Source organism: Drosophila erecta, unplaced genomic scaffold, assembly GCF_003286155.1.
Source record: "Drosophila erecta strain 14021-0224.00,06,07 unplaced genomic scaffold, DereRS2 tig00000092-arrow-pilon, whole genome shotgun sequence".
Classification (NCBI taxonomy): domain Eukaryota; kingdom Metazoa; phylum Arthropoda; class Insecta; order Diptera; family Drosophilidae; genus Drosophila; species Drosophila erecta.
In genome coordinates, this window is record NW_020825207.1 from 2,493,253 (window position 1) to 2,517,954 (window position 24,702).

Sequence of the window (24,702 nt, forward strand, 5' to 3'; positions counted from 1 at the left end):
TCTTGTAAATCTTGTTGGTGGGAGGCTGAAGGGTAGCAGGCGGCATATCAGCACTCCCATGCACCATGAATTCCGTTGATTTTTTTGATTACACATTGAATTGATTACACATCTGAACTCCTGAATACTTCTTAAAACTCCAGCTAAGATAATATAGTTTTGTGTAAGCGATCCAAATCCTTATCTTTCCCAGGATAGCCCAAAACTCTGGATCTGCTTTCAGCGAAGTATCTTGTGTGGTGTCTATGACAAGTGGACAAGTGGGTGTGACTTTCCACCGCTCCAATTCACTACTCACCCACACTGCGTGAGGCTCTGAGGAGGCGGATAAAGCCAGGCTCGGCTGGACTCTGTCAGTTGGCCAGTCAGTCAACCAGTCATCCAGCCAGTCAGTCACTCAGTCCTTCAGTCCTTCAGTCCTTGGGGTCCTCAGTACTTCAGTCAGTCAGTTAGTGGGGATATCCATTCACTCCACCATTTCCATTGGACCATTGGACCTCCACCGATGTCATTCGCTGCGTGTTGAATTGTGTTTTCGTTTGAGCTCGGAGCGGCGCTGATTGCCGCATGCCTCAATGACATTTCATTTATTAAGTGGGGGCGAGCCTTTCGTCAGTTTGCCTTTCTCTTTACCGATTTGTGCAACTCAGCGGCGGCACCAATTAACTATGCAACAACATGCTGACGTCACCGGGAGCGGTGTAACGTTACCGATGCGATATACTGATAGCGATCGGCGGGAAAACGGAAGCGGACGTCGGAAAAATCCTGAGAGTCATGTCGCCCGCCTTTGATTTGTTTTGCAGGAGTGTGCGAATGAATGTGTTACCTATATCCGCTACAAAAGAGCATTTGCATATCAAATGAATTGTAACGAGCATGAAACAAGCAAAAATAACATAGGGTATGTCATACCCATTCGTCGCCCACCATCCACACGATCCCTTTTAGCCAGCTGAAATATAAATGTTAATCCTGGCGGCGTCAATTGCAAAACGTTCAACGTTGTTGACAGCCAACGGATGCACACAATCCAAGACCAGGACCTGCACCAGGCGCAGATTCCGGGAAAAAGGACACAGGACGTGGCAAAAACTCAAACACAACGAGCTGCACGGCGACAAAGCTATGCCAATATCCGGTTCCGGTGGAAATTTGCACATGATCATCATGCCACATTACTATACTTCAGCCTATTTGTGTGAATCGGAAATGGCGAATTGATACATTTAGGAACTGTTCAACATGTCTTCTAAATAAATATCTCAAGCATAGAAAATATGTAAAATACAAAGAGCAACTCAGAAGGCAGTATCAATTAGGTACTAGTTTTTCACTGTGTGGTATTCTTGGGCCGGACCAGTGTGTCAACGGGTTTTTAATTGATTTTCATGGCTGCAGTTTTTGATTGTGCTGATTGACGCATCAAATGAAGTGACTTCGTACGGGCGAAAGGACAACGGGCCAGCCCGTACCAAGGACCTACGGTCATGTGTCTGGCCCATATCAGTGACGAGACAAACAGCACTGAGTCCGGAGTCCGGAGTCCGGAGAAGAGCACAGGGCTCCAATGCCTGGACAGTAATTAAATTTGTCAGCCGGGCCAAACGTTCAGCACTTTTCGACCTACCAACTGCACAACGTTGCGTATGCGTGATGCGATGAGCTGCAAAGGAGCTTGTGTGTGCGGCAAGGTGATGGGCGGTGATGTGGAGCGAGGGAAGGGGGGCTTATTGCATTTTAATCAGTGCATTCAGTAAACTCATTGTTTATCCTCACGGCCGCCTTCCTCTATTTGTCGGCGAATATGAATAAATAAACGAATGACTCGATGTATCAATGATTCAGTGATTGAATGCAGGACATAAATGTATGAGCTTTGGCCGCTAATGACCGGCCTGTGACGTCATTGCTGTTTACTGTCAAAAGTCGGTGGTTGCAAAGCCAGGAGGAAATCTCTGAAATCGGAGACTCAATTTAAAAATCATTATGAGCGCACATTAAGCGTAAAAAATTAATGAGCAAGTTGCGTCAACAATGAGCTAGGATATCCTGAAAGTATATATACTTATAACTGTGTGTGTGTGTGTGTGTGTGTGTGTGCTGCAGGGAATCCAAGGTGCGTCCTCTGGCAACTGCATCATCCTCTGTACAGCCCGGCTTCAGTTTCATAATGGTGGGAAAAAGGAACAGAAAAATAAACGCACCCACACACAGGGAACAGCCGGAAAATGAGGAAGGAAATCTCGAACAGTAGAAGCCAGGCCAGAAATTCAAGCAGCAGGAGCGGCAGGTGCCCCCCAAGGAGCAGCCGCCCTGATAGGATGTCGACTTGAATGGCCGCAATGGCATTGGGTTTCGGTTAACGGTAATAGACGTGAGGCACTCGCCCAGGTCCTTGGAAAAAGCACGCCGACAGCAGAGACCTTCTACGCAAATTTCTACGGGGGGCAAAATGGTAAAATTGGGGGCGAATTCCAGCAGATGCGAAAATCGAGATGAGGGAATTAAGGGGAAGCTCGTCTTTTCTTGCATTGTCGCTTCTTCCAGCTATTTAGGATTATTTTGAAATTTTATTTAGATGTGCTTCTTGCCGATAAAGATATCAATTAGGAATACTCTGTAGTAATATTTCGTAGTAATAGTTCTTAATCGCAAGCCGATGTGGCAGTTTCAGGAGGCTTAAGTTTATTTTGAATCGAAATGAGTATATGTTTCTAAGCATAAACTAAAAATTCTTATATTAAGCCAATTCTAATAAGCCGCACATTATTTACAATGGTTCCCTTGCTCGGTTATAAATTGCATGCTCAAGACCCTTTCCCCCCTTGGCAAACGCCCCTGTCTTGGCAGCCTCCGTTGGCACAAAGTCTACAACGTCCTTTACTTTGCCTAACAATATTTAGTTTGGCAACAAAAGTCGCAGGCCCACACCCCAAAGGACGCACACAACCCACACAAGGTGGGCTGGGGAAACTTGGGGCCCGCCTGCTTGCCACTCCCCTAACAACTCATTTGGCACTCATCAGTAGGTCAGGGCATTGTTAATGCGACATATCCTTGAAATCCAGGACGAGATCCGTTTAAATTGTGCAGCTTTCCTTCGGTCGAACTACGGGTCTGCTACTTGGGCTCCGGCTCCGCCTCCAACTCAGTCTCCATCTCCGTCTCCGGCTCCGGCTTATTCCGCATGCTTGTCACGTTGTCCGGCGCTGAAAGGAGACACCAAACGGGGGTCAGAAGTTTTTTCCCTGCGTGCCGGACGGATTGGGAACTCTGGACTGAAAGGATGGTGAAGGATGGGTATGGGGCTGCTGAATATCTGCGTGCGTGTCTCCTGCTCTTTGTAGGTAATTACCTCAAGTTGGTCATTTGATGATGCGCAAATCCCGTCGAGCTGGCCGGAGCATTGAGCTGTGATTGCGGACGCAGGTGGAGTGTCCACCCCCTTAGTGGCTGCGGACAGGATGGGCTACGTCCTGAATCCACAGGTGTGTGTGTGTGGCCCCAAGGCTAATTGCCGTTAAGTGCCTGGGCAATCCTCAAACGTTTGATATTTTCAACATAAATAATCCCAGTCAGTTGGGTATTCGTCTGGGGATTCGATTCTCACATAGCTTTAAAGCATTGGTTGCACAGCGAAAAATGGAACGAATGGGGGACCACAAACATTTACAGTATATGATTTAGTTGATTAGGTTACAAAAGACATTTTAAGTGGCTGCAGAAATGTTTAATTTAATTACAACATTTAAAATATTAACTGAATAATCGTAAGCTTATATTTATTAGCTAATACTTGGGAGTTAGATCTCGTAATAATAAAGGAAAGTCTTTAAGATCATCTATTAAAGATATCAGTCTTCCGAAGCACAGAAGCAAATGAGGAAAGTCTTTAATGAGAATACCTCCATTTTTCAATTGGCCTTCGTTAGTCCTTAGAAACTGAAATACTCGTGTATCGCGTATATCCTGTGTAGAAGCGGTAAAATAGCGTGTGGATTGGAGGAAGCCCGTCGGGGATTTGGCCACCGCATGGTCAAAGTGCTTTCGGTCGCTTGGACCACTTAAGCACCATGCTGGCCATGCTGGCTATGGTCACAGCCCCCGGAAAACCCAGCCCCCATGGTCCGCCCCATTGGGGTTGCTTTTTTGGCGGCAGCACGTGCAGGTGGAGCAGAGGCAGAGCTCCTGGTGGCGCCGCTGCATCACAACGCCCTGACATGGATGCGGACTAGCTGAAATGCAGCTAACGAACCGCAATTGCGGTCACATTTCATGAGAGCGCGCATGCCGCCCGCTGGACACTAAAACTCGCCCCAGACGAAACTCACACACACACACATGACGCACACACTCGAATGGAGGGAGGAGTAAACACAGGACGACTGATTCAATTTGCAGCAAGCGACAGGCTTTTAGTGCTCTCTCCCCAGTGCAGGCAGTCCACCAGACCACCCATATCCTGGCCATGCTCCATGCTTCTGCTCCTCCGCTTTGAGCGCCTGTGGATATCATCAAAAATTAGCTTGTTTGACGGAACGGCTACTGAGGTGGCAGTCTCCCCGACCCCAAAACCCAATGAGCTCATGTGGCATTTTAAATGCATGTGCACGAACTTCCGCTGGAAAGGTCAGTGGTGGACAAAGTTCATGGAGCAACAGGTGTATGACTGTCCAATTAACCCGACTGAATTTAAAATGAGCTCAATGCAGCACTGGCGAGCAAAATAAAGAATGTGCCAATTATCTGAAGAATGACTGGGTAAACTCGAGGTGGGTCATTAGCTAATTAACAGAGCTGTTTTGTTTAACTACAGGTAATGGCTTATGTGAACATACGTACATATATAAGCAACTCGAATAACACTTGTAGCTAATGAATATCCCAGCCGATCAGTCTTAAAATGAATTGTTTTCAAGCCTAGAATTAATATTCTACTGTAAAAAACTACTTTAACTACCTATTAAACTAACAAGTTTTCTGCCTTTAGCGTGTAGCAGAGTGAAACCAAATTTAATGTGGAGCTTCTCCTGTGGCCCGAGTTTCCTTCTGTTTTTTATACTAACTGCCTCATCACACTAAACATAATGAGCAAATTAGACGAGGGTTGGCAGGAGGATGGGAAGGACGAGGAGGAGGGGCAAACTATTTGGGAGGCAGCTGAGAAGGACATCACATCCAAAAAGATGCTGCAATAATTATGCAAATTTCAATTTGCTCCGTCTAGCCGGGACACGAACCTACAGGAGCAGCAGTGACACCTTTGGGCAGCCGAGAAAACAAGGACGAAAACGAGGAGCCAGGACTCGAGCAATTTGCAGGCGCCGTCGCTCTTTGAGAAACGTGCGAAAGGACCAAGTCGTGACTCCGCACCTCCACTGACCCCTTGACCCCCACGCGCCCCCACCTACCCCGCCCCAAAGCCAACGGAAAACCAGCATCCACACAAACGTAAGCGCATTTTAATGATCTCATTTATGCTAATCTGCCACGCAGCGCTTGAATCTGTTCACGCACACAGACAGACGAAACCACAAGCGGTGTCGGGTGGTTGCCACCGGCTGGTAATGCTAATGAAGTCTAATTGAATTTCGGACACTTGACACGTCCCACAATCTCTGATCTCTTGTTGACGCGCTGGCAAGGACACATGTCGCATAAAACACAGAGTTTTAACCAGCAATTAAATGGGCGAATCCGATATTGAAAAATCATCATGATGAAGTCATCATAAACAGGCGGAAGGATATCGAAGATTATCTTTCAAAACTGAGTAATTTATAGGTATAAGAATGTATTGCCATAAAACACATAATAATAATATTATAATACAATCTGTTGCCTACTAAAAGGCATCCTTACGGACTGGTGTGCTGATCAGGAACACTTCTTATTCACTGGTCACAGTTAACAACATCGGCAATCCACTGGGTGTGTGCACCAACATTTGTGAAGACTTACAAGCCATCGTGTGAATAACTGACGATGCCGAACAAGATGAGCCACTCCTCTCCTAAATTCATCACCCTTAATCCTTCTTAAGGAGACTGCACACAAATTTGATTCGGTTCTATAATTTTTGGAGCCTGCTTGAGCATTCACTGGGATTGAAAGGAGTATGTCATATGCAGTCAAACGTAACTGGTGGATTAGGCTTAGCCATTTCCTTTTCTTTCAACAGCATACCTATCGGCCTCAAGTGGCCTGCAAAAGGGGAAATTAAATATGAAAGTCTGAATGAAGTCTGCATTTCACAAGGGGCAAAACACAAATGAAACATGAACTGAAAAAACAGCTCTTATCAGTACATATGCATGCACATATTACACTTCAAGCATTCGTGTCATTTTTTCATAATCTAACTTTGGATTAAATATTAATCATTACCGCAAAAATGTTTTTAACAACTATGATATCGGCGTCGAAATTTGTATTGGCATATCCTCTATGAGCTTCATAGCATCTTTAAGGATCAAAATATACATCTTTGTTTATAGATTTATGTATTCAAAAATAACTGGGCATAGTAACCTCCTTTAAATATGGGTTATACACAATGTGCTGAATATTGTAACGCTGTGCTCGCACCATTTAAAAGCTATCAGCTTAAAATACTGCCAAATATATTCTCGCAAATCCCCATTTAAATCGCACTTAAAGCGATCTGTGAATCGACCCATTGAATGCATTCCCGTGACCAGTATCCGTATCTGAGCGAGTATCTCTATCTGTGCGGCTCCATCTCGACGGATTCCAGCTGCTGTCCGGCGGAGTCAACATTTGCGTTTTTGCGGCTGTGGCGAGCATAAAATTTCCTATGCATTCAGACCGCATTGAAATTTTCTCGTAATATTTGATTTGATTTTTAAACAAAACGCTGTCCACGCCCAGTTAGAGCACGACAGTGGGCACTGTCAAGTGACGAACGTTGGTCGGTCTGACATATTGACAGGGGATTGGGGACTGCAGATTGGGGACTGAGGGTTGGGGCCTGGGAGCTGGGAGCTGAGCTTGGGCATTCCGCTTTTATTAGCATGCCAGTGTAACAACAACAAATCAGAATTATTTGACAACGCAGCTAATTTACATGAGCGTGCAAGGGGGGCGCAATGGGGGAGGGGTGCACACGTAGGTTGGTCTGGTCAGTGAGGAGCTGATGCTCGTATCTCACATCCCGACAGCATGCGGCTTGTGTCTGCGGCTTCTTTCTGCGGCCTGGTCAGGATGGGATCTGGACCTGAAACTGGTATTAAACTGGAACTGACTCCGTCCATGGCCTCGTTGCCGAATCGCCGATGAGGATTTTAGGTGGGCAAAAAGTTGAAACCGCTTTCGACTTGCGTTCAATTTTATTTAATTACTTTGACGTAAATTTCGAAACTTTATTACCGATGCGGGAGGGGAGGAGTGCCAATAAGTGTTAACCCTCTGACAGCCCTTTACTGAATTTACCTTCAAATTCAAACGTATATGTATAATGACAATGAAAACCCTCGTAAAAAGAGGTGGATGAGCAATATTTTGTTAATTATAGCTTCGTGGCTTAAATTCAGCTCTTTGTATACAAAAAAGTACGGCACGTCGAGTAAGATTGATTTATACCTTGTAGACTTGTAGGCTGCTAAAAAGTAGAAGACACAAAAAATATCAATAAGTAAATTGCTTAGTGTTATAAGTTAAATAATTTATAACCTTCTTACTCGTTAATGTGACTTTTTAACCAGGAAATAAAGATATTAAAAACAAGATAAAGATGTTAATTTTGTTTTTACTAGAAAGCAAAGAGCAGGTGTATTTTTCTGCGTGTACTGTTGGATGAAGTGGAGAGTCTGGAGACGAGTGACAGCATAATCAGCATCACCATTAGGCTCGGCTGGAACAAAAGAGAGAGTGATTGGAGCGAAGTGCCCGATCAGCGAAAGCGTGACAAAGAAAAGCCCCTCCAGACATGCGATAATAACAAGGCACACATACATACATATGTGTGTACATATGTATTCGCGCATGCTGCGGATGATATGGATCCGTACACATGCGTATGCATATGTATGTATGTACAATGTACATATGCATGCAAATTGGACAACCGGCACAGATAGTGTTCGGCGATAACAGGGCTGATTCCTATCTAAACTGTAACAGGTGCCCAGCAGACTCGAGAAACGCGAACCCCGCTCGCTCCCGAGATAAAATTGATTGATAAGGGGGGTTTTGGGTGTGTGGGGGGAGGGTGAGAAGGGAAGAGGGGAATAGGGCGGGGGTGGGGCTGCGGCTGGGTAAGAACACAAAGCTCAAAAAGAGAGCTTCATACAATGCAGGAAAGCTTCGTCACTCAGTCAGTCAGTTCTGTTGTTCTTGCTCTCTTCGCGACTCGAGTTTCAATTTAGTCAATTTACCGTTACCGTTACAGTTGCACTCGATGAGCGGCGCCGAACGAACAGCTGAAGGGGATCGGAACTACGATCGGTGCCGGGAGCCATGGAGCAGCCGAAGCGGGAGCCGCAGCCGAGCGACCTCCATTGGATCATCCTGGCTGCACGACGAGCTTGTAAGTTGGGAGGGCCTCAGTTGTGGCTGGACCGCCGGTCGCGTTCGATCTCTCTCCCGCTCCCGTTAGCCGTGCTTTCTCTCGCTGCTTCGCTCAGTGGGAACTCTCACCACCCACGCCATGTGTTTTTGTTGTGAATGAGATCCCCCGTGCACTGTTGTTATAACTGTTACTTTCCACCCTCTATCACCCACTAACGCCCATCGTTCTTTGTCTGTCATGCATCGCCATAATGCGGAGAGCTCTTTTTGTTTCATCAATCGCCTCAACGGGAATGCCAATGACGAACTGCAGCAGCCGGGAGAGCATGAGCCCACTTCCGCTCTGTTGGACTACTGCAAACGGAAGGTGGGTGTGGTGTCAGCATTGATCACCTATTACCTAACACCCATGTCGTGGGAACTGACCAACCAACCAACGTCTCACCAAACAGTTCCTACGTCCATATGTGGCCATCCTGACCCTGGTGGGCCTCAATCCCATCTCCACCGATATGACCAGGATCCGGGCATGCTGCAGCTACGTTCAGGCGCTGATGGTGCTATTCGTCCTGCTTGTAGGATACCTGTTGCGGTACATTTGCGGATACAGGTGGGTTTTTAGGGTTTCCGCTGCACTTAAAATAATGACAAAGTGATTAACTTAAAAATAAAACCTTCGAACGGTAATTTATCGCATCATGTAAACTTGATTATATTCATATACAGCTATGTATGTATGTTTTCTTATCAATTGGTTTATTTTACGGGAAAACCATTCCCAGCTTTAAACAAGGAATGTTTATTATAAGCTATGTTGGGGCAAGGTCTGCCCCGTAGTCATACAAATTTATAAATATTTATTTTTAAGCAATTCGGAATTTGCTTTGCTTTGAAAGATTATTTTTATTGTCCATAACCTTCACTTCCAGAGGCGATCGCGGCTTCACCAGCTACCGGGATATTCGACCCATGACCAATGGGACAGATGGCGGAACTGTGACCCCCAACACCATAGGAGAACTCCTGTTCGGTTTTATAGTGCCCAGTGGCTTCAACCTCTTGGCCTTCGTGTCGGCTGTGTTGGTATGCAAGGTGATCGATCACGAGCAGCTGCAGAACCTCATCGAGAGGGTTTTCCTGATGTCCGCCAAACCGAAGAGGCTCTGCCGAATGCTGTGGCTTTTCCTGGCCATTGCACTGGCCCTGCTGATTTTACTATTCGGCTACGCCTGCTGTGTGGTGATGATGCAGCCCAGCCAGATCGTCAAAGTGTCCTGGCTAGCGGAAATCCTAAGCGACTGGGAGATGTGGTTGCGAGTGGGCCTCTTGCTCACCATACTCTTACAGGATCTGGTGGAGATTATCATACTGAGCAACTACTACATCGAGTGCTATTTGCTGAGGATGCATCTGGAAACGCTGTCGCACAAGCTGCTAATGCACTCCATCGACTCGCTGGATTGGATGAGGGAAGTCCTCGAGTTCCGAAAGCTTCTGGAGCGGTTGAATCAGCACGTGTCTATTCCAGTGTGCTTCCTAATTGTAATGAATCTGGCGTACGCCTTCGCGGGACTGGTGTACCTATTTAAGGACTTTGATTTCCACTACTGCGCCCTAAAACTCGTCCTGCTTAACATTGCCAACGTGATGCTGTGGCTATTTCTGGGATTGCTGCCCTTTTTCGTGGCATCATCGGTGACCCGGGTGTGCCAGAATGCTCAAGCTAATGGTCACCAGATACGGGTTCGTCCATTTGTTTACCACAATACCTCAGCGGAAGATCTCAACTCGACGCTGCTGTTCGCCGCCTCGCTGGACATGTCCGCCAAACTCTTCCGGATGCCCATTCAGCCAAACTACTTGTGCTTCGCCATCCTCGTGGTGGTCATTGTGATTCTTACGCTGGGCATGTGCCTAAATCTCACCACACTGGGGAAAATATAACAATTAACTCGTAGTCAATTGCCTATAATAATAAAGAGTTATAGTATTGTCTAGCTTACAACTTGGCGACCTGACTCTCTGGCTGCTAAGCAATTTATTTACAGGTTATGGCTTCCGTCTACGAATTAGCTACTTATTGGTACTCTAAAGTTTAGTCTCAGTTGCGGTCTCGACTTCTCAGCCTACGAGTATGCACTTTGGTTTCAGATCGTGTGTGACTCCTTTAAGCTGCCTGCAATCCGGTCACGTCACGTCACCAGCCCAGCCAAGGCGGATGATTAATCTTAGAGGGCGGGGTGAAGGTGAGGTTAACCGGTATGTTAATCAGAGCGTGCACCCGCTTCAGTCGCTGCAGCGTCGACCGGATAATGACGCCGTTCTTTCCGAGCAAAAAGCCTGCAGGAATATTGGCGTCCTGTTGGGAGTTGTCATGTATCATCTCGATGTAGTGCTCAAACTCTGGAGAGCTGGGATTGTACTCGGTGATGATTGCAGCCAATGCGCCCGCTGCCTCCGCTCGCAGTGTCTTGGTAAGGAAGGAGCACTCCCTGAAAAATGGCAGACCATTAGATAAAGAAGATAAGAAAATTGAAACTTTTTACAAAACAGAAGCATTTATAATATAAAAAACAGATATCAAATATCTACATCGCTTTTATAAAAGCAACCTTTTTTAGATCCGTTTCATTATATTCTTAAAGTAAAGACAATGGCCTTTGTTACCAGAAGTCAATTAACCGTCCCAAGCTTTCGAAATTTGATGGCTTTAGTTTAAAAGGCTTTAAATAAACACTCCGGATGCACGTAACCAGGTTCTGACATTCCTGATAACACGCAGTATATTTAGGCTAAAGTTACACCTAGCTTCTTGGTATAGGTTCGTCAACGACCACTGATAAAAATTGGCCGTGGCTATGACCATCTTTCAATGGGAAGATAAGCTTGGTAGGGATTCGAGAGGTTCTCACCCGCGATCAATGAGTGCGACGCCCCCATTGAGATCTCTGGCGTTCCGGATCTCCTGGCAGGCGCCTGGGGGATCTGTGAGCACCAGCGGCACACCCTCCAACCGCTCGGAGAAGGCGGATCCAAAGTCCTTGGCCGGTCGCAGCCGGTACGTGTATTCCAGGTCCGAGGGGGACAGTATTTCAAAAAACACGTCACCCGCTATTATGTCCTGCGTTGTGATCGGTATCGATATCGTGGTGCTGGCTCGGATAGATCGGCTCAAGGTGGCGGCAAGCACTAACCATACGATTAGCATTTTGGCCACGCACGCATAACTAATGTAAATGTTTGTTGCAAAAAAAAAACAAACTAATTCTTATGGCGCTAGTGATGGACCGGCAGCCGGCAGTGCCGCTTTGACGATACTATCGGCCATTCACATATACATTGGTATCGAGTATTACCGGCATTAAAAGTTAACTAATCAAAATAAATATTTAAAGTAAATTAGTATTATCTTTTCTTAGTGTTAACTTACAAAGTAAATATATTTCATAAGCTCATTTCTCTGGAAATATTTATAAGCAGGAATACCCTCTTCCTTAAGTTATATCGAAGCCATCCATATATAAAAAGAACTTGTATTCCCTAGTGCTTATGATAATATTAGAATAATTTAAGTGTACTCAGCGTATTATATTTGGTTGGTTTCAAAAATGAATACCATTCTGAAAAATCGATTTTTTTTTGCATAGCCAGGTTCTTTTAGTTAATCTTTATATATACATATGTATATGCAATATTTTCTTTGTCGTTACATATAAGGAGAGCTTGTCTATTATTAGCATATAACGTATTCTCTTATTAAGTCTTCAATTAGCTATTTTTTACTAAGCACCCCTTATGTGCCAATCGATATCGATTTCTGATAATTGTAAATTTCAAATAGGTGAACGTGTATTGTGTCCGAAGAAATAAAACTAAACAATTATTTTAATGAACTACTTGATAAATTTAAGGATATATATTTCGATAGCCCAGTGCCAAGGGTACTCCTAACCGATAAGTTACTGTCCATCACCACGGGCACACTGGTTACCTGTGGTCAAAAAGTGGCAAATGCGATTAAGCAAAATTGGGTTATGTAGTGCCACCTATATATGGAGGACACGAAAGTAAAGATAAACACACAAAGTGTGAAAGTGAATTGAAAATGGGAATTCTGTGAGACAAAGCACGCCGAGTGAAAGTAGTACGACGTCACCACATTACACAATTCCAGACTAACATTTCGCCTTACTACTGCTTGACTTAGAACCAATGTTCACCGCGTGGAGAAGCAGTGTTGCATTCGAACGCAGCCAAAGCAACTCTGACGAGTAGTCGATACCACCGGGAATCGGTACTCATTCGCTCAGCGGCAGCCATTTTAACTTTTGGCGTCGAAAATACGACGAGGAAATCTGAGGAAGCCGGAGATCCTGTTGGTCTGTGTGGTTTTTTCGCATCCAGCGCAAGCAGTGTGTAGTGCTCGAGGGCCCGTGGTTACCAGTGAGTGTGCGAGGAAGTAGAGAAGTTGAGTTTAAGAAGCGGAGTCGGATTTGCGGATCAGTAGTCTAACCAAAACCGAAGCGAATATGTCGATGTCTGCCACGTGCTACAAGTGCAACCGGCCGGGCCACTTTGCCCGGGACTGCAGTCTCGGCGGCGGCGGTGGTCCGGGCGGCGTTGGAGGAGGCGGTGGTGGCGGCGGCGGCGGTATGCGCGGCAGCGATGGCGGCGGCATGCGTCGCAACCGCGAGAAGTGCTACAAATGCAACCAGTTCGGGCACTTCGCACGTGCCTGCCCCGAGGAGGCCGAGCGCTGCTACCGCTGCAACGGCATCGGGCACATCTCGAAGGACTGCACCCAGGCAGACAACCCGACCTGCTACCGGTGCAACAAGACCGGACACTGGGTGCGCAACTGCCCGGAGGCCGTCAACGAACGTGGACCGACCAATGTGTCGTGCTACAAGTGCAACCGCACCGGACACATCTCCAAGAACTGCCCGGAGACCTCGAAGACTTGCTACGGCTGCGGCAAGAGCGGACATCTGAGGCGCGAGTGCGACGAGAAGGGCGGACGGAACTAGGCGCCACCACCCACCCGTGGCACCTCACAAATGTAATCATCGAAGGAGGAATATGAGTAATAATTCAACACACGAAGAACAACCAGAAGAAGAAGATGAAAGAGAAAAGAAGAAAAAAAATGAAAAAAACGAAAAATCAATTTGCTACAACATTCACAAAGCCAGCCAACAGCAACAACAACATCTAGAAGCGATAGCAGCAGCAGCACCCAAGTCAAGATCAACCCCTCCAAAATAAAGAACACACACCCACACCCACATCCACAGCCCTTCATTAACACACGCAGCATATAAATCCATAATCCTGAACATCATCCAGTAACCATCGCTGATTCCAAAAGCCGAGCCTGCAGCGCGGTGCCAACGTCCCGAGAACTGAAAGAAGACAAGGAAGGAGAAGTATTGGCTTTCCGAGGGAAAGCCGCCAGATGAGGAATCATGGAGGCCACGGAGGAAGAAGGCAAGGGCTCCTCGAGCGGGGGTCGGAGGAGCAGAACCAGAAGACGATAGCCAACGGCAGCTGTGCAGCCGAGAGAGCAGATGACGCCGACGACGAGGAATAGGATGAGGACGAGGTAGAAGATGAGGAAGAAGACACGACGACCCAAATTGTAAGATGAGACTAAACCGCAACAGCAACAACAAAAGAAATCACCAAGCAAACCACTTTACTATAATTATACCTATATGATTATGATTATGCTGCAGAGTGTTTGAATTTACTAATTACATTATAACGAATGGAATGAAACTATATAAGATTATATAAAGAAAAAAATACCTTAAAGAATACTATTTAAATCTAATGATCCTATTAGGAGTTCCACAGCCAGAAACAACCGAAAGAAAAGCGTAAATAAAAATGAAGAAAAAAAACAATGAAAAAGCGAAGAATCAGGCGGCTAGAAGATCAGGCCACGTTACCACTCCACTCAACTCAACTCCACTCCATCCAGCTGCTGCCGGCGAGCCTTGGGAATTCTCCAGGATCTAAGACTGCCTATCCAGTAACCAGTATCCCACCCCTATACCAACACCATCAACGCCATCTATATCCAATCATACCATACCACACACCCATCAGCCAAGACGCCCGGCAAGATCTCTCGAGCGGGGTAGCATGCTATGTAGCTCATAGCTGTGGAGCCAAAGGGGGCAGCAAACAAGAACAGAGAAGCAGACAAATAACAAGAAGAGAACATCAACAATGGTAGACATACACGACGACTTTGAAAACGGAACGCAAAGCTGGAGAGGATGAGCTAAGCGGTTGAAGAAGCAGACAAGCCAAAGCCAGCGGCACTCAGTGGGCAGATGAAGAAGACAACGGCACACACACACCTTCAGTTCAGTTCAGTTGGACGGACGGGACACAAAAGATGCGACACCGAAACCTACGTACGATGAAGGAAATGAAAATTCAAATATCACTGTGATTGTTTTTTAATTGTAAATTAAAATGCTGGAGCTGCTGATTTGAGACAAAAAAAAATAATCCCACACCGTTGTGTTATGTTGTGTCTTGAGGCGCGGGTATTTCAGGGTAACATCTTTCCGATGGGCATATCCATTTAGCCCCCTGCCAATTTGAGGCAGCTCCGCCCCTGAGCGGGAGAGAGCGATCGCTCGCTTTCGCACTCTCTCGCCTTCTCGCTCACGCAACCAGTTTACCGGCGATTTTCACAACTGCAGCTGCGGGAACACATGGCGCAGGCAGCTGATGGGAATGGGGCTGGGGGCTCTCTTTGCGCTTATGTGCTCACGCCGCTTTCTTTGCTCTCCTGCCCTGTATGCAGTTCGCGTACCAGCACACACACATAGGTACATACGCGCGCGCTAAGTGAATACATACGTACAGCGTGCTGCGAGGTACAGTCGCCGCTAATGGTGAAAACTGGCCGTGCGAAAAGGCTGAAAGGCGGCTGGCATAGAGAGAGAGAGAGGGTGAGAGCAAGTCTGATGTGGGGTGGCAACTTCAACTTCGCCGGCTGCACTTGGCAACAAGTCTGCAAGCGACTGCGACTGCGACTCCAATTGAGGGTCAAGGTCAGCGCTCGCGCATCAGCTGCTGCGCATGTGTGACGACCACGACGGTGGCTCCGCGAAAGCTGCGCTCCGAGTTTCTGGAGCCGCATGCGGATGGGCAAGAAGCAGAGAGCGGTTGGCCGGCCGGTTTGGCCACTTTTCGCGGTTCTCCATACTTAAGTGCGGTGCGATCGCGGGGCAGCCAAGTAATCGCCGCATTTACTTAGGCCTACGAGGGGCGTTACGAAAGTTCTGTGTAGCTACATTCCTATGCATGTGTTTGGCACGCATACAAGTAAAGATACAAATGTATCTCAAATTATGGAATACTTCTGTCCTCTTATAGAGCGCTCTTTTGCAATCAAATTGAAATACCTTATGTTATATAGTTATAGTAGTCGCAATGTCTGACAACTTTTGATATTTCAATTATAAATTCAAACATAAAATAGAACTTATTCCGGAAGCTAGACAAAATTGCTGTAAATTAAAGTATAAAATTTAAAAAAATGTCCAAAAACAATTGCAGCGACTGCACATGCCGTTTGGCCAACGAGGTGGGCCAGCTAAAGGGTGACTACTTCGATTTTGATGGGAATCCCCTGAGATCCCTAATAATACAGACCGCATCCCATAGCCATTGTGAATGCCCAGAGCAGGACGCTCGCCAAGCTTGTCCGCCAGATGAAGGAAGGCTGCAAAAAGGATGAGGAGGCCAAGGAATCCACTTTGTGCGGTCTGAATCCTTGCCTGAAGTGCCTGCAGCCTGATATACTTTACCACCTGGGCCTGAACACGGACACCACGGACTTTCCCAAGGTTTTTGGGGATGTGAGGGTTAGTCCTAACCATTATGTTTAGGTATCTAGTACCTATAAGTTTGATAAGCGTATCTGCAATCCTACATAGTTCGTTTGCATGGGAGGCACACCGGGGCGGATGGAAAACTTTGCCTACTACGTGATGCAGGAAATCGGTCTGAAGATAAACGCGGCTACCAAGCTACGGAACATATCGGAGGCCGGCCAGCGATTCTCCTTGTTCAAGGTGGGTCCCGTGCTCTGCGCCAGCCACGGAATGGGTTGTCCCTCGATCTCCATCCTGCTGCACGAACTCATCAAGATGATGTACCACGCCAAGTGCAAGGATCCCGTCTTCATCAGAATAGGCACCAGCGGCGGAATTGGCGTTGAACCCGGAACCGTGATCATCTCCTCCGAGGCGATTGATGCTCGCTTAAATCCCGCCCACGAGATACTCGTGCACGGCGTCAGTGTCCAACATGCTAGTCAGCTGGATGAGAGTCTGGCCGATGAAATCAAGATGTGCCACGATCCCTGCAAGGACACCTATGAGGCCGTCATCGGTCGGACCCTGTGTGCCCATGACTTCTACGAGGGCCAGTCGCGCTTGGATGGAGCCTTTTGCGAGTACACGCCCGAAATGAAGAAGACCTACTTGGAGCAGCTGCAGAGCCAGGATGTGAAGAACATCGAGATGGAGAGCTTGGCCTTTGCCGCCCTCACCAGTCGGGCCAACATCAGGGGCGCAGTCGTCTGTGTGGCCATCCTAAATCGCCTAAATGGGGATCAAGTGAGTTCAATACAGTCCATTATTTGACTATCCGCAAACTAAAATCCAACATAGATCAAAACGCCTCATGATGTTTTGTCCAAATGGGAGAAGCGACCCCAGGAGCTTGTGGCCCGCTATATACGCAAGGTGCTGTACTATAACGAAGATGACGATGAATCGGAGCAACCGGAGGACGAGACCGAGGGAGGAGCAGCAGGGGCTGGGGACACCCAAAAAGCGCCTGCAGCGGAAGCCGAGTAAGAAGTCTAGGTAAACGAATCTGCCATACTAAGTCAAAGCTTTGATCATTAAAGATACCTGTGGTTGTTCAGTTCAATGGTATAGATTCTTTTATTAAATGTTCAATTATAATATTAGGAATTTATGCTACACAATTGATAGGTTTCTTCGGGTTTCATTTTTGGTTAGTACAGCTGTTGCAGAACCTTTGGATAGAGGCTAGGAGACTCGCTTAACGCTAAACTAGTCACGAAATGAGTACCAATGGCAACCAGGACGAACTGCGCCTGGAGCTCTAATAGAATCACAAACAAAGTACAATGCATGCGCATATATAGCTAATATCATAATCTGTATCGATATCCATATTAAGTTACAATTTAAACTAAAACATGAGGTTCTGGTTCTATGGATTTCACTGTCCGCCCACCATCACCACCTAAATCAACATACTGACGAAGATGGGCAGTCTATAACCAATGCTCCACTACTTCTCCGACTTGTTGCGCGTTTTCATCTGGCCAGTGGCAGTACCACCCTGGGATCTGTCCGATTTCCGGCTGCTCGACCGGGGCAAGGTGGTGCAGCTAGTAGACATGGATTTGTCCTGGAATAATTCAAGAAAGTGGATCAAAGTTTAGAATCTGGGCTTTGCTTGGGACATTTAAAACAACATGCTGCAAATCCTTAAATCTGGAGGTTAGTAACGCAACTGTACAGAAAGATAATGCCATATTGGGGGCCATGTAAGTTAAAGGCGGAGCAGAAGTCGCCCGGCGGTGAGCGAAATATAACACTGGGATGATGAGAGCTTCGAAAACAGGCTTGCGGCTGGGCTTACTTCAAATCTGTGTCTCTTTGGCCGCCAGCTGCTCATCCTCGGGCTGCTGCTGGCTGGGATTAGCTTTGTTACGCAGCACATTAGCTTTGATATTCTTGAACAGTTGTCCGATACCTGACTTGCGTTCCACGCTGCCCGTCGATGTCTGGCTGATGGCGTCCGGTTGGGGACTCAATGAGTGCTTCTTCGGTGGCAAAGGCGGAGGTGGAGCACGTCCCTTGCCATGGTTGGCCTTGGGCCGCAGGAAGGGTGATAGTGAGGCTGATACAGAGGGCTCTGGTTCCAGTTGGGCGCGGAAACTGTGCTTAATCTCCTCCAGAGTCTCTCGCATTTCACGAGGCGACATTGGACGCGGCCGCTCCGGCAGAAAAGGATCTGGAGCAGATGCCGAAGCGCTTAGAACCAACAAAAATGGGTCTATTGGTGGATGGACATAAGGCTTGCTTTGGGAAGATGAACCTGAATCAGTAGTTTCAGCAGATCCATTCAGAGTCTGATTTTGAATTGTATCCATTTGTATCTGCTGGCTTAAATCCGCACTATTCTTAGCATCCACTTCATCTGATACACTTTTTTTTGGTTCTTCAAATGCATCTTCAAACTGCTCCTCTTTTAAAGAATTATGCCTCCGATCTTGCGGCTCCAACTTTTCCTCCAACTCATGGTTGGCCACCAATTCATCGATGTGCTCATCTATCAAAGGCAACGCTTCAAAAAAGGCCTCATCTTCCGCATCATCGTTCTCCTCCTTCACCACCTTTTCCACATCCTGAGATGGGATTCTTTCAAAACTCTCCACAATTTTCAGTTCTTGAGCTCCTGGAACTGCGTTCTTTCCTCGCACACCTTGAAAATACAGCTGGTTGTCTAAGTAGACCTCGTCTCTCATCTCTTCCAGCAACTGCTAACCAACACCAATCTCTAAACGGATTAAGATAGTTCCAACAAGAACTGAAATGATTCCTACCTCATTGCGTTTGGACTTGACTCGACCCTTGGAAGCGTTTGTCATGGAGGAGGTGCGACTAAGACCACTCACAGGTTCGGCACTTGAGTAGCCAGAGCTGATGTCATCCTGGCTGCGAATGTTGTAGCTGGGATGGATAAGAAATAATTTGATAAGATAAGGTGCTACAAATAAATCTGTTTGGCAAGGGAATTGATCAAACCTAAGGGAATTGCACGAAATTTGACAATGACTCACTTGAAATCGCCCGCATTCTTGGACGTCACATCCACCTCCGTAAAATACATGCCCGTCGAGTGGCGTGTTCCGCTGCCGGATCTGCCCACAGGCGTCTGATTTCTTGGCCTTAGGAGACGCGCTCCAGGGGCAGTCGAACGCATGACCACCGCCGACGATGTCATCGAGGACATCATCACGTCGTCCAGTTCGTCCTGCGTGCGATGCATATCCGGTTCGCTGAGATCGCTGAGGCTGTAGCTCCGCTTGATCGTCTGCACCAGATTGCCGCCTCCCTTCAGTGGAGCAATGGTTGATGGAGTAGAGCACAAGAGTTGGCATTTGAATAATTTAATTTTAACTACAACTAATCGAAAACTTAGGTGTAAAAGTAGTTATAATACATGATTGGAAAAAAATAAAACTGCAAGTGGGCGACAGTGTTAATGTGATGAAGTGTAAGTGTCTCGCTGAGTGTTTAAAATTCCATTGTTCGCTGAGTATCTGAATGCGTGATGGCAACCATCTTCAGTAGTTTTCCACATCCACATCGGGCGTGGGATCGCGCAACTTGCGCCGGGAGCGGATCACATTGCTGGAGCTGCCGGCGGCCTCCATATCGTTGTTTTTCTGGCCGCGCTTGCCTGCAGCTCTGGCGGTGCCTGCAGCACGACGTGGTTGAGCCTTCCGAGCAGGCAAGTCTCGTAGACGTGCTGCTCCGGCATCGCCCAGGGGCTCATCTTCCTGCTCCACCTCCTCTCTAACCTCTCGAATAATCAGTCGCCTGGTCTCGGCCCTCGGCTCATAGATCGTCTCCGCGTAGCTCTCGATGCTGCTCAGGGAACTGGCCCTCGGCAGCCAGTTGTCCGTGCTGTCCATCACGTCCTGACCCCGGGACAGCTCATTGGCCGAATGGGAGTTTTGCAGGCCGCGTCCATCGCCAGATGGCGTTGTGGTCAGCGCATAGGTCTAGCGGTAAGCGGGTTAGTGGCAATCGAGCGGTGCGGACAGGTGCGTTTAGTTGGGATTTTGAGTTTTGTTTGGTGGGTTAAATGCAAAGAAACATAAGTGAAGAAACGAAAAAGTTAATTAAAATAGAGGCAACGCAAAAGTCTCAAATTGAAATGAATTGCAGCTGGGTCAAATGATGCACATACACACACGCCCAAGATATGTCTCATGCCCGGTATCTATCTATCTATTTATATTTGTATGCCCTACCCCAGCGGCGATTCGGAATTGGAATTAGAATTGTGCAACTGTGCAACTGGGCAACTGGGAAGGCGACAACGGCGATGCCCGAGCGAGATCGGCGGAATGCAAATGTGGAAAAAAGGAGTGCCTGGCAGATGTCTTGGCTACAAACAATGCACAAAAGACTCCTATGGAGCCAAATATATAGCCGGAAAGGTACTTTTCGCTTTTGCTTCGAAGCAAGCGAGTTTCTTTGTCTCGAAACAAAGAAATAAAGCTGCCTTGGAAAATGTATTAGTGTCCTATTACCTTGTACAATTCCAAATTATCCATGCACTATAAATACTCTTTCTTCAGAAATCGAAAAATTAACTTGCTTTTTGTGCACAACCATTAGAAAAAGGTAAAACAAATAATATTTCTCGCTTTCCCATCCTGCATTTGAACAGATGTCTTTGTCAGCCAACAAAGAAAGCTCAAGTGTTCCAGTCATCAGATGATTAACTCGGATTCTTTGTTTAAAATCGTATTGAGTTGTTCTAAGAAATGTGCAACTGGACCAGCTAAACAAATCACTTGCACCTTTCATTCTATATTTTCTCTATTCTTTGACCTACATCAAGGGGCATTCGTTATCGACTGCATTAGTTCATCATTTGACTGCTGCACTTCAGTTGCAGCCCACAAGTGACTTGGCCCACATCTGAATTGTTTACAAACAGTTGTGAATTGCGGCGAGTATCTGGGATCTTTGGCATGGGTTGGTTCAGATATTGTTTTTATTACATTGTTTCAACATGTTGATTTATCTTTCAGCGTGTATCACGTATAGTATATATAGTGATCGGGCTACACAAAGAGAAACTCACTACAAACTAATCCGAAACAAACACGCAAATGGCACAAAAGAGCATTCCATTCTAAACTAAATAATAATAAAAGTAAATGTAAAGAGAAGGCGATCAAATGATGAAGGCGATGATGCTGGTGATGCTGAGAATCTCTGACGAGGAGCTCCCCGCTTTCTGCTGCAGATTCGCTGACCCGTTGGCGATGATCAAGATGGGCACGCGAGAGTGTTGCGCAAATTTTCGAATATAGAACAGCAGAAGCTGATGTCTGTTTGCTGCTCACTTTATGCAACGACGCTGGAGGCGATCGAAAATGGCCAAATGAATGTGCTTACCGAGTCGAGTGAGTGTGCGAGATTGTGGGTGAGTGTGTCAGTGGGGGCAGTGTGTGGTGTGTGTGGTGTGTGATGTGTGTGAGGTGTGTGTGGGAAGGATTACCTTGATGGCCGTCTGCATGAGGACATTGGTGGCATAGTTTACTCCCTTCGAACCCAGCTGCAGGACCGCCGAATAGCCCCGCTCTTTGGCCTGATTTACGTACTCGTCGATCTCCTGTACAAAGAGAGGAAATTATGATGTACCGAGCGATCTATATATACTCTCGAGTTTTTTGGTCCCACCTGTTCGTGGCGCGTCAACATCGGATGCACGAATTTGCGATACAAAGTCGAACTGCCCTTTGTGGCCGGCGAGAGGAGCCAGAACACCAGGGCCACCTTCACCTCGTAGTAGAACGGCAGCCAGGAGATGAATATATCCGTGAATGTTTCTATGCAGGTAAAAAATGCAAAGACAATCCAGTACATCATCCATTTAACCTGAGGCGAGAACATTATTAACAAATAAATCAGATCTAATCCCTTGACAATAAAATTGAATGGATCGGTGTGCGAGATCAGTTTTCTACAGATACTCACATATTCCTTGACATCCTTGGTCCTGACGGCCTTGTAGGAGGCATAGGCCGGGTACAGGGTGCCGCAGAACAATCTGAAAGCGGGAAACAGTAAACTCTGGGCACAAGTGCGCGGCGCAAGGAATATGACAATCAGCGAGCAGATGCAGGCCGTGTTGAAGGAGAGGCATGGCAGAGGACAGCGCTGCAGCAGCTCCAGCATTCGGCCCAGCGCATTGAGATTCTGGAGAACTTTGGGCGTGGGTGCGGTGGCCAGCGGAACTCGTTCCTCTACTATGTAGGCTCCACCGTACTCATTCTCGGGGAATTCGCTGTCCAGCGAGCTCAGCGAGTCGCCCAGCTGATACAGCGGATATGGGGGCCGTTGCTGCTGCTGTTGTGGGGCGTAGATAAACTTCGGATACACGGGTATCACGTCCTCTGGCTGGTCCTCGAGCGAGTAACTGCGTCCGTAGACGGTGCCCGGCGGATGACGTAGGCGGCGGAGATTAGCTGGCCGCTGGTAGAAGAGCGGCTGCTCCTGCTGATAGATTGGCCTCATGGCAACGGGGATGCATTGCCCGCAGCGCGGATCGCAATTTGTTCCTGGCCGCTAGAACGCCGAGCAGAGACTGCCAGAGCTCGGCGTCTAACGCTCAGGCGGGGGGTCTATTAATAAACACACGATCGGGTCTAGAGAGAACCAGCAATAGAGGAACACTCAATGTTTACACGGAGGAATGCGCCGCAGTTCCGAAAGTTGCGACAGATGCGTTCAAGAAGGTAGCACCTTAAAGTGCCAAGACATTTAAAATTTTATGATTTGATTCAAATATTTTTAAAATTTTAAATACTTTTATATATTTTAAAAAATTAATTATTTTTAATTAAAATGTATTCTAGTTGAAAATTAGTGTTTATTGAAATAAGGGAAACTTCTGAGAAGAGAGATGAGATGGGAGTAGCAAGCTCTTAGCAAACTATTATTATATTATATGTAAGTATCACCAGTATAGCGTACATATCTAGCGTACACTGTACTGTGTGCTGGAACAAAGGCGCTGCTAGCAACCTGGCCGCGACTGTGCCACATTACGAGCAAGCGTTGAGTTGCCAATTCGACCGCGATCTATAAATATTGACAACAATAGTGGAGTCACAGAGTCGCCGGGTCGTCGACAAGCTATATCCACATGTTCTGCACCCAAATCGGGCGAGGAGAGTGCGTCGGCCTCGGCAACTTAGAGACTCAGAAGCTCGGAAAGTTGCAACTCCAAATTAGGAGTTCAATTGAGGGTTACACACACTGGCCGCGCACACTCGCGCACAAGTGAACGGTACTTTGCGACAGCTGATTAATAAACAAACAATCGGGCTCAGCGAATCGAGGAACCACGGAAATGTACAAAAATCAGAAATCAGAAGCGTGACGCCCACACAATTAGGAATCGACGACGGGTTTCGTAGGTGCTTTTCTCGGTTTCGAAGGCCGAGCTTGAAAAGTTAGTTTTATTTTTTGGGGGTCACCAGCTGCAGCGCTCTCACTCGCACTCACCTGCGGGGGCTATGAAGATGGGGATTGCTATAGTAATCGGTTATTACTCACATTATAAGCCGCGAAAACAGACTGCTGATCATTTTGGGGGCCGTCTGACTGCTCTAGGGGAAAATTGCAGGGTATTCAATTAGTCCACTCCGCTATTCTTGACTTTCCTTTGCAACCCTAATTTTTACCTGGAATTTCCTCGCCTTTTTCCGTAAATTATATGATTGTTGTGGATACTTTTTGTGCAATTTCGAAATAAACTTCACAGCCTTTTGTTTAACTCGATTCCGATTTCTTTTACTTTACTTTTGGTTAATTCGATTATATTAAAAGGACTTCGAGATTATTTGGCTACGCAATTTTTAGCACCGTGTTGCGTCGCCTCTGGATAATTGCGAATCGCCAGCTCGACCTCAACTACATGGCTTTGTGCAATCTCAGTCGAAATAGCCGATGCCAATGCTTTGTGCCCTGTTTTGCAACTGCATTCGCATTGCCCGCGAACAAATCGCTTTTGTTTAATTCTCAGCAAACAAAAAGAAACGCTTGCAGGACAGAGACAGACGAACAACAACAAAGCTGCTGCGCTAGCGATGTGCTGAAATTTTCGTTCTCGTACATACTGCCAAAACAAAATACTGCCTGGAAAAATACCAACAAGACGCAAATGCCATATGGTTGGTCACGCGGTCAGACTAATTCAAGCCAAGTTTGTTTTTTTACCTAACAAATTTAACCAGTTATATGGGAAAGTGGTTTTCAAAGCTGATTTTATACCATTTTGAAATATTCT

General features: G+C 46.7%; 5 protein-coding genes across 18 annotated transcripts; 3 read left to right on the forward strand and 2 right to left on the reverse strand.

Moving 5' to 3' along the window:
- Nucleotides 1-8,390: 8,390 nt before the first annotated feature.
- Nucleotides 8,391-10,488, forward strand: LOC6547360. The gene is made up of 4 exons (XM_001976289.3): nt 8,391-8,551; nt 8,846-8,899; nt 8,985-9,142; nt 9,462-10,488. The coding sequence occupies exons 1-4, from the start codon at nt 8,423-8,425 to the stop codon at nt 10,474-10,476; spliced, it is 1,356 nt and encodes a 451-aa protein (XP_001976325.2). The 5' UTR covers nt 8,391-8,422; the 3' UTR covers nt 10,477-10,488.
- A 32-nt stretch (nt 10,489-10,520) lies between these two features.
- On the reverse strand, nt 10,521-11,869 carry LOC6547359 (PRADC1-like protein). Its single transcript, XM_001976288.3, has 2 exons — nt 11,445-11,869; nt 10,521-11,024 (listed from the first exon to the last, which is right to left on the reverse strand). Exons 1-2 carry the CDS (start codon nt 11,738-11,740, stop codon nt 10,730-10,732), a joined length of 591 nt encoding a protein of 196 aa, XP_001976324.1. The 5' UTR covers nt 11,741-11,869; the 3' UTR covers nt 10,521-10,729.
- A 630-nt stretch (nt 11,870-12,499) lies between these two features.
- LOC26526271 (CCHC-type zinc finger protein CG3800) lies at nt 12,500-14,400 on the forward strand. The gene has a single exon (XM_015157285.2). The coding sequence runs from the start codon at nt 13,062-13,064 to the stop codon at nt 13,557-13,559; it is 498 nt and encodes a 165-aa protein (XP_015012771.1). The 5' UTR covers nt 12,500-13,061; the 3' UTR covers nt 13,560-14,400.
- Nucleotides 14,401-15,237: 837 nt separating this feature from the next.
- LOC6547358 (uridine phosphorylase 1) lies at nt 15,238-17,496 on the forward strand. Of its 2 annotated transcripts, XM_026980970.1 has the most exons (5): nt 15,238-15,503; nt 16,114-16,157; nt 16,222-16,421; nt 16,494-17,177; nt 17,232-17,496. In XM_026980970.1, the coding sequence occupies exons 3-5, from the start codon at nt 16,269-16,271 to the stop codon at nt 17,418-17,420; spliced, it is 1,026 nt and encodes a 341-aa protein (XP_026836771.1). In that variant the 5' UTR covers nt 15,238-15,503; nt 16,114-16,157; nt 16,222-16,268; the 3' UTR covers nt 17,421-17,496. The 2 variants fall into 2 exon arrangements, with proteins under 2 accessions (XP_026836771.1, XP_001976323.1); XM_001976287.3 differs by having other exon boundaries at nt 15,238-16,157.
- On the reverse strand, nt 17,486-24,552 carry LOC6547356 (receptor expression-enhancing protein 1). Of its 13 annotated transcripts, none has more exons than XM_026980965.1 (9): nt 24,098-24,552; nt 23,970-24,017; nt 22,386-22,458; nt 22,089-22,286; nt 21,907-22,020; nt 19,445-19,719; nt 19,208-19,334; nt 18,241-19,144; nt 17,486-18,006 (listed from the first exon to the last, which is right to left on the reverse strand). In XM_026980965.1, exons 2-8 carry the CDS (start codon nt 23,999-24,001, stop codon nt 18,242-18,244), a joined length of 1,722 nt encoding a protein of 573 aa, XP_026836766.1. In that variant the 5' UTR covers nt 24,002-24,017; nt 24,098-24,552; the 3' UTR covers nt 17,486-18,006; nt 18,241. The 13 variants fall into 13 exon arrangements, with proteins under 13 accessions (XP_026836766.1, XP_026836768.1, XP_026836767.1 ...); XM_026980967.1 differs by having other exon boundaries at nt 18,355-19,141; nt 23,970-24,022; XM_026980966.1 differs by having other exon boundaries at nt 18,241-19,141; nt 23,970-24,022.
- Between the last annotated feature and the right edge of the window lie 150 nt (nt 24,553-24,702).

Excerpts from the sequence above, each read along its gene's own strand:
- LOC6547360 (XM_001976289.3), top strand. The coding sequence starts at position 8,423 with ATGAGCGGCGCCGAACGAACAGCTGAAGGGGATCGGAACTACGATCGG. Across the intron at positions 8,900-8,984 it reads TGGACTACTGCAAACGGAAG|TTCCTACGTCCATATGTGGC; the intron begins GTGGGTGTGGTG and ends CTCACCAAACAG. Across the intron at positions 9,143-9,461 it reads CGGTACATTTGCGGATACAG|AGGCGATCGCGGCTTCACCA; the intron begins GTGGGTTTTTAG and ends CTTCACTTCCAG.
- LOC6547359 (XM_001976288.3), bottom strand. The coding sequence starts at position 11,740 with ATGCTAATCGTATGGTTAGTGCTTGCCGCCACCTTGAGCCGATCTATC. Across the intron at positions 11,025-11,444 it reads GTCGCACTCATTGATCGCGG|GGAGTGCTCCTTCCTTACCA; the intron begins GTGAGAACCTCT and ends GCCATTTTTCAG.
- LOC26526271 (XM_015157285.2), top strand. The coding sequence starts at position 13,062 with ATGTCGATGTCTGCCACGTGCTACAAGTGCAACCGGCCGGGCCACTTT.
- LOC6547358 (XM_001976287.3), top strand. The coding sequence starts at position 16,094 with ATGTCCAAAAACAATTGCAGCGACTGCACATGCCGTTTGGCCAACGAG. Across the intron at positions 16,158-16,221 it reads CGAGGTGGGCCAGCTAAAGG|CCATTGTGAATGCCCAGAGC; the intron begins GTGACTACTTCG and ends CGCATCCCATAG. Across the intron at positions 16,422-16,493 it reads AGGTTTTTGGGGATGTGAGG|TTCGTTTGCATGGGAGGCAC; the intron begins GTTAGTCCTAAC and ends AATCCTACATAG.
- LOC6547356 (XM_015157152.2), bottom strand. The coding sequence starts at position 22,925 with ATGAGGCCAATCTATCAGCAGGAGCAGCCGCTCTTCTACCAGCGGCCA. Across the intron at positions 22,287-22,385 it reads CCAAGGATGTCAAGGAATAT|GTTAAATGGATGATGTACTG; the intron begins GTGAGTATCTGT and ends TTCTCGCCTCAG. Across the intron at positions 19,145-19,207 it reads TCAAGTCCAAACGCAATGAG|CAGTTGCTGGAAGAGATGAG; the intron begins GTAGGAATCATT and ends GGTGTTGGTTAG.